Source organism: Mesitornis unicolor, unplaced genomic scaffold (assembly GCF_000695765.1).
Source record: "Mesitornis unicolor isolate BGI_N332 unplaced genomic scaffold, ASM69576v1 scaffold21855, whole genome shotgun sequence".
NCBI lineage: Eukaryota > Metazoa > Chordata > Aves > Mesitornithiformes > Mesitornithidae > Mesitornis > Mesitornis unicolor.
Genome location: NW_010183743.1, coordinates 20,889 through 28,240, shown reverse-complemented (window position 1 = coordinate 28,240; position 7,352 = coordinate 20,889). Strand labels below are relative to the sequence as shown.

The 7,352-nt window shown below is 37.8% G+C and overlaps 1 protein-coding gene across 1 annotated transcript; it reads left to right on the top strand.

The window, feature by feature from the left end:
• Positions 1 to 345: 345 nt before the first annotated feature.
• On the top strand, positions 346 to 6,860 carry CASP3 (caspase 3, apoptosis-related cysteine peptidase). Its single transcript, XM_010184253.1, has 6 exons — positions 346 to 419; positions 2,112 to 2,236; positions 2,737 to 2,865; positions 4,831 to 5,006; positions 5,523 to 5,640; positions 6,533 to 6,860. The coding sequence occupies exons 1-6, from the start codon at positions 346 to 348 to the stop codon at positions 6,757 to 6,759; spliced, it is 849 nt and encodes a 282-aa protein (XP_010182555.1). The 3' UTR covers positions 6,760 to 6,860.
• Positions 6,861 to 7,352: the final 492 nt, after the last annotated feature.

Sequence of the window (7,352 nt, the reverse complement as noted above, 5' to 3'; positions counted from 1 at the left end):
TCGTCATAAAAGGAAATAAGATTAGTCAAGTGAACATTTTAGAATGTAGTAAGTTAGGAAAATATTTCATGTTCTTCTTTCAAATATAAGATATATAGGGATTACTCAGAAATGCTGATTTTTGCCTACCAATACTAATACTCCTAGGCTAAAATTATTCTTTGTGAATATCCCCTTTTAACAGTCCTGTTCTCTCTATAATGCTACAAAATTGCTCTCTGGTTGTGTAAGACTTTAAGGAAACATAATAAAAATTAAGCAATCTGAAGATACTATTTCATGTGAAAATTAACTGTTATACTTTTCTATTTTCTTACATTTTCAAGCTGGTAATTGAGAGCTGTAATGGCAGACACAGGAGATGGACCACATTTGGCAGAAGATCAAACAGATGCAAAATCTATTATTGGTTCCAAAGGGTAAGTGAGGTGCTTTTGGTTTAAGTCTTCAACTTAAGCCTTGAGGAATCTTATGCCGTAACAGAAGGCAAAAGCCATAGAAGAAATAATGCTAAAAGGAAAGGTTTCAATTATGACAGATTACAATAATCATAAACACCTCTTAGAGATCTGGTACTGACTTTGAAAATACACAGTTCCTGACAGGTCAGGTTATGTTCTGTACAAGGAACTAAAAAGCAAAACACCTGATGTGCAGTTCAGTTTGGCTTAACAGTATCATCAAGTGCACCAGACTTCTCTGTCTCATCTTGGGCTAAATGTTCATGCCTGTGCCAGCCCGTTCAGCTGCTTGAGCTGACCTGCTCTAGGGTTATACGTGCAGTAGCACAAGTGCAAGGGGAACTTACAGGGGTGGAAGGGAGGAAACGCAGGCCTGTTCTTCCTGGTGACAGCTTGTTATGCTGGTGTAGCAGTTTTATCCGATTATGCTCTCTCTGGGAACTGAATTTGTTTCTTAAGTCGTTGTTTTTAGTATTTCAATAAGAATTAGATTTAAGAGCCTTACAAGCTTTTTATTTGTAGAATACAATGTAACAGCCAGCCCCAGTCTTGTAACCATTTACCCATGTGCTTACATGAGAAAATCCATACAGACCTCAGCATATATGGGCTGAGTAAAATTGTCAGCAGTTTCAGAGTCATAAGTGGTGGTGTAATTGGTGTGCACATTAAGGCAGAATTATAGCTGCATGTAGAGTCTTGGTCATCTTGTAGGTTTTGAATGTTTACTTGTGAAAATATATGTGAAAATATGACTTTGGTTGGAATTCAGAATATATTTACAGTCCTAGAGCTGATCTTGCATCCAGGTACATAGCTTTCAAAAGTTGATTATAAAAAAACTCAACTGATTTCTTCTTGATATTATCATTCATTTCCTTAAACTATTTTTCTATATTCTCCTATGCAGGACATTATTTTAGGTAGTTCTTCCTTGATTCTTTAAAGTTTAAGCTTATTACAAATTGCACAAAAGTTTATTACAAATACAAAACTCAGTAACCCCAACTGTCTCATTCTGGCTTCATAGGAAAGGTGCTACTCTAGACTCTGGTCTAGAGGTTTGTGTCTTTAGGTCTAAAGGTCTGTGTCTGTCTTATGTTGGGGCCCCCAGAGCTGGATGTAGTACTCCAGATGTGGTCTAACAAGAGTAGACTAGAGGGAGAGGATCTCTTCCCTCGACCTGCTTGTCACACTTCTTTTGATGCAGCCCAGGATACCGTTGGCTATTTGGGCTGCTAGCCCATGTTACCAGCTCATAGTCCTTTTTCATCCACCAATACCCTCAAGTCCTTCTCTGCAGGGCTGCTTTCAATCCAGTCATTGCTCAGCCTGTATTTGTGCTTGGGATTGCCCCAGCCCAAGTGCAGGACCTTACACTTGGCCTTGTTCAACTTCATGAGGTTCGTATGGGCCAACCCTCTAGCCTGTCAAGATCCCTCTGGATGGCATCCCCTCTCTAGAGTATCAACCACACCACTCAGCTTGGTGCCGTCAGCAAATTTGCTTAGGAAACTTGTAGGGAACAAGTAGCAAACCTTACCAGTTTTATTGGTTTTGCTAAAATAACTCTTATTTTATTATTATTTTGAAACTATAGAGATGAAAGGTCGGAAATTAACACTTAAAGTTTATCTGATTTCTATACAGAAAGAGCCTACCTCCTAGCAAGTCTATGGACTCAGGAATTCTGCCAGACTACAGTTACAGAATGGATTATCCAGAGATGGGGGAATGTGTAATAATAAACAATAAGAACTTTCACAGACAGACTGGTACCACTTTCAATTTTTTATGTTTTTTTCCTTAATTCAGTTAAATTAGTGGCATGTATGATTATTCAAAATTAAATGTGCAGACCAATTTTGAATACAGTCTAAGTGATTTGAATGGGTGTCATTCATTTCAGTGTGTTCCTCCAGGTATGCATGGAGGGAAAAAGTTAGGGTACAGCAGTAATGGGGAGAAGAACTGATTGGCAGTACAAGTCAGTCTTACTTTTTAGTCAGGATTTCTGTTTTGCAAATGAAATCCTTTTTAATGTTTTTGTATAGATAGGTAGATATAAAAATAAGTAATAAACCTAAAAGATAGGTACAGAGGGAGAGAGATGGTGTTCATGATAACAGCGCAATGATTTTTCTGTTAGAGTGGACCTGGAATAATGGAATAATATTCCAGACTGATATAGGTATAAGTGAGAAAATAGTTTGGCTCAATCTGACCATGCTGTCTATATCATATGAAAAAATTAATACTTTTCTCTTACATATAGGGATGCTACCCCGTTCAGGTACAGATGCAGATGCTGCAAGTGTCAGAGAAGTTTTTATGGAGTTGGGATATAAAATAAAGATCAACAATGATCTTTCATGCACCGCCATTTTTAAACTCTTGAAAAATGGTAAGTAATGATATGTTCACTGTGTGTAGTAAATCAACCACTATTTCCAAATATATCTCTAGCCCTCACATCTCTTCTTCCATGGTTCTTTTAGATGATATTTCACACCTACCAGTGGTTTATTGCTAAGGAGGACATGTACATCATAGTTTCTGTGTTTATTCATCTTTGCTGTCTCTCCATCTTTTATGCCATGACTGTTGTCTCCATATCCTTTCTCATCTTCTAAAGAAGGCTGGAAAAAAAGGCTGAAAATTAAATGCAGACTGATTTATATTCTGACCCTGGGATCACTGAAGCTCTGTGAGTTGGAAAGAAACCTGCTTAATTGGGTAGAGGGTGCTCTATGCTGTGCTGTGCTATGCTATATGCTTAGTGCTGTGGCCCAAGAGGTGGTGTGATCCAGGAGGAGCTCTGATGGAGGGACAAGAACTGCAAGCATGTGGACTGGGTTATTCTTTTAGAGAGGTAACTCATGTTTTGTTTGACTTTTGAAACAAGACATCCTTCTGTCAAGTGAGAGCTTTATACTACTGTTTGTGTTAGTCCTTTGTTTGGACTTGGCTAGCTCTAGACCAGTAAATTAATGATGCCTGGAGGTATCTGCAGCCCTGGAACACAGTCTATTCCAGTTACCTGTTGGAAGGCTCTCTGGCACGGCTGTGGCTCATGCCCACAAGCACTCTCCCAGAGTGTTCCTGGTCACAGTTCAACGGTAAAGGTGTTCCAGCGATTATTCCTAACAGCCTGCAGCAATCCTATTTGTTGGGGTTTTTTTTAATGTGTTTGTTAACATGTAGGTGCTTTAGTGCCAGTTAATGTTGATGCCAGAGAAGGCTCCTAGGCGTTGTATTAGTATAGTTGCAGCCTGTCTGTTGACAGTAGCTGAAAGTAGAAAGTCAGATTCTCTGACTCATGGCCTCTGTCTTACTTGTGATAGGCCTCCAAATGGACAGTGTAAACTACAGACTGCATCCTAACTAGAGATTCAAAAAAAACAGCCTTCCCTGACTTCTAGATGCAGTGATTGTCCGTAATTAATAGAAATGCCTGAGTGTGCTTTGCTTGATAAAAATGTAAATAGTTCAGTTTTTCCAGAATAGAAATTAAGTGTTTTGGCAAGCTCTAAACAGAAGACTTCATCTTTTGGGACTGTTATACTTCTCATCTACACTCCTGCACCTTCTAGAGTTTCCCACTCAGAATTCCTTTTGAATCCTTTCTTTTGAGCTATGTTTGTATCTTTTCATGTATTTAAAAGAATCATCTTGGTCCTCAAGTACAATCCCACAATATGATGCAACAAAATACATCAAAGGATATCTGTTCTATTCTCTTTGCATACTACAAGATGAAAAAAACTCACAGATCTCACAAACTTATCAAGCTTGTATGTCTTTAAGTACAAAATTCAAAGTCTTTAAAAATCTAGACCTTGCTACAGGGCAGGAGTGAGAGAGAGGAGTAATGCTAGTACCTAGATCCTTGCAGCAGCAACAACTTTGATGCTGCATTCAGTTCCGTTGTAGTCCAAGGGAAATCCAAGCTGAAGCATCTCTGATTGGAAAGAGAGGAAAGACTTCTCTGTCCTTTCCCAAAACTCAGAACTTCCCATCAGTCTGATCCTCGATCACAAGACTGTTGAGCATTACTGTGTGAGCAAGGGGGACCATTCGGACTTTGAGACACTGTGGGAACACCCCAGTTTGTCTCCTCGTGGTGTTTTTGGCGTAGTTCTGTGGCTGTCTTAGAATGGGTAGGGTTGGCCTTTAATTTGGGATTTTCTGTGTCCAACCTCCTGAAGTAAAGTAGGCTGGCTCTTTTTGTTCAGAAGTGAAAAATGGTTGGAGGTTTCTCAACTTGGGAATTAGTTCTTAAACACCTCTATCACATAAGAAGCATGAAATGTTCAAAGCTTTTAGGGAATGCAAGAAGTTAAGATAGTTCTCTTTTTTTTCTTTCAAGTTTCTGAAGAAGATCACAGCAAGCGAAGCAGCTTTGTTTGCGTGTTGCTAAGCCATGGTGATGAAGGAGTCATCTATGGTACAGATGGCCCTCTTGACCTGAAAGCACTAACAAGCCTTTTCAGAGGTGACAGATGCAGAAGTTTAGCTGGAAAACCCAAGCTCTTTTTCATTCAGGTGATGTACAGCTAAACAATGATCATCAAATCAGCTGAATACTGAAAAAAAAATTACTTCCTGTTAGTTATTAGTGCAAAACAGTTCATTATTTCTAAAATTGATTTAAATGGAATTACCTTCAGAATATGGTTCTCTTCAGGTCTAAAAGTGGCACACTGCCCTATTAGGTAGGCACTACTTGTAATAGCTGAGATTACTTAATTCATAGAATTAAAGTAACGCCAAATCTTTTCTGAACACTAGCCAATAGTTTAGTGAGTCTCTGAATGCGCTTTTGTATTGATAGCTATCTTAGCAAAACTGTGTAGTTAATTTAAATAAATTATAGTTACTTTTCTTCTGAGTCTAATTAATGGAAATGTGACATACAAATACTTGTTATTTTTATAGTTTTTCATTGGGATATTACTGTCTTTAAAACGGGGGGGGAAAATCAGTATTTTGATCATGATCACTGCCTTTGTTTTTCTTTTTTTTTTAATTTTGTCTTCCATTATTCTTTCTACCAAATAGGCTTGTAGAGGAACAGAACTAGATTCCGGTATTGAGGCAGACAGTGGATCAGAAGAAACAGTGTGTCAAAAAATACCTGTAGAAGCAGACTTCCTATATGCATATTCTACAGCTCCAGGTGAGAGACTTGCAAAGAAATCTTTGTTCCTGAAATTGTACATACATACACCTTGTATTGATATCGTAAATGACAATTTGTAGTTTTATCCAGTCAGTGGGTGACTACTTCATTTGTTCTCTTCGGTGGAAATACGAATTTTCTTTCCTCAATCTTTTTTTTTCTCCCCTGATTTGATTTGCTTTTGATGTAATTGCCACTCTCAGTTCCCACAAAAAACGCCAAACAACTGAATATACTTCTTTCTCACTAGCAAACCCTCAAATGTTTATTTGCTGTAAATTTAGTTAATCTGAGCTGTGCACGTGATTTACAGCAGGAAATAGAAGATATTATTAGTTCTGAGAGAACAGAACAATTGGCTATCATAGAGGTGGTGATAGACACCAGCATCTTATTTGGCTGTCACCTCTATTTTCATTGCATTCTTAAGCAAAATTAGCAGTGGTAGAGCACACGGTTATGTTTCCAGTTAGCAGAAGCTCCAGTCTTTAATTCATGTATGTAGTCCTGAGGATAGTGACACAGTAATCCTTTTTGCATCTTGACTCCATCTGTACTGGCACTTCTTCTTCCTCTACGTATATTTTATCAAGAAACAGTAAGTGATTAATGGCTAAGACTGTTGCATCAGAAGATAGTTTTCCTGCCTTTTAGTTTTTCCACCTACTTAAAGTTTTCTTAGATTAGAAACAATGAGGGGATTAGAAAAATCTTTTGGGTTGGAGTTTGGGGAAATTATAAAATCTAAGTTTTGTTGGTTAGTGGTTTTAAGTTTTTATTTTAAAATATTGATTGATGCTAGAAACAATGCGTTGTTGCCCTAATTGCTATTCTCTGCTTTCTTAGAGGCTGCTACATCTGATCAGTGTGACATCTCTTTCTTTCACAGGCTATTACTCCTGGAGGAATTCAGCTGAAGGCTCCTGGTTTATTCAGTCACTGTGTAAAATGCTCAAGGAACACGCAAGGAAACTTGAACTCATGCAGATTTTAACTCGTGTCAATCGCAGAGTGGCAGAGTATGAGTCCTGCTCAACTCGGCAGGATTTTAATGCAAAGAAACAGATTCCATGCATTGTTTCTATGCTCACCAAAGAATTTTACTTCCCTTGCTGAAAGAATTTCACCATGTCATTTATCTGTTCATGTTTTATCTGTAATTTATATACAATGTTAGTATGGAATACCACTTTTAAATCTGAATTACTGTTCACTACTGTGTGTGACATAGTGAACTGTTTCAGTTAGGTATGTCCATTGTTAGAAGTAGCATATAGTATGGCTATGTTAGAAATGCAAACTTGAGCAGCTGAAGCACAGGCAAATTTGAAAGTAATGCTCTGAGTAGCGTGCAAAATTAGGAAGAGGAGACTGAAGAAAGGTCAGATCGCTTATCAGGTCTATTTGGTGCTACATTTCACTTTGTTGAAGGGGCAGAGAAAAGAAACAGTTCTTGTAAATAATTTGATTTCATATCTTTGCCAGTAGGAATAAGATTCAGAATGTGACATGTTTACTAATTATGGTAATACAGTAGTAGTGTCATCATACCTTTCTTCTTAACTTGAGTCCTTAAAGTTTAGGTTATAAACCAACCTAAACTGTTTTTATAACTTGGGGCATAAACTGTGGAAAAGAGCCGTTTCATTTTTTACATACAGTTAGGAAGTGTATTTAGAATACAGTCAGCTTCTTCCTGATCATTTTAT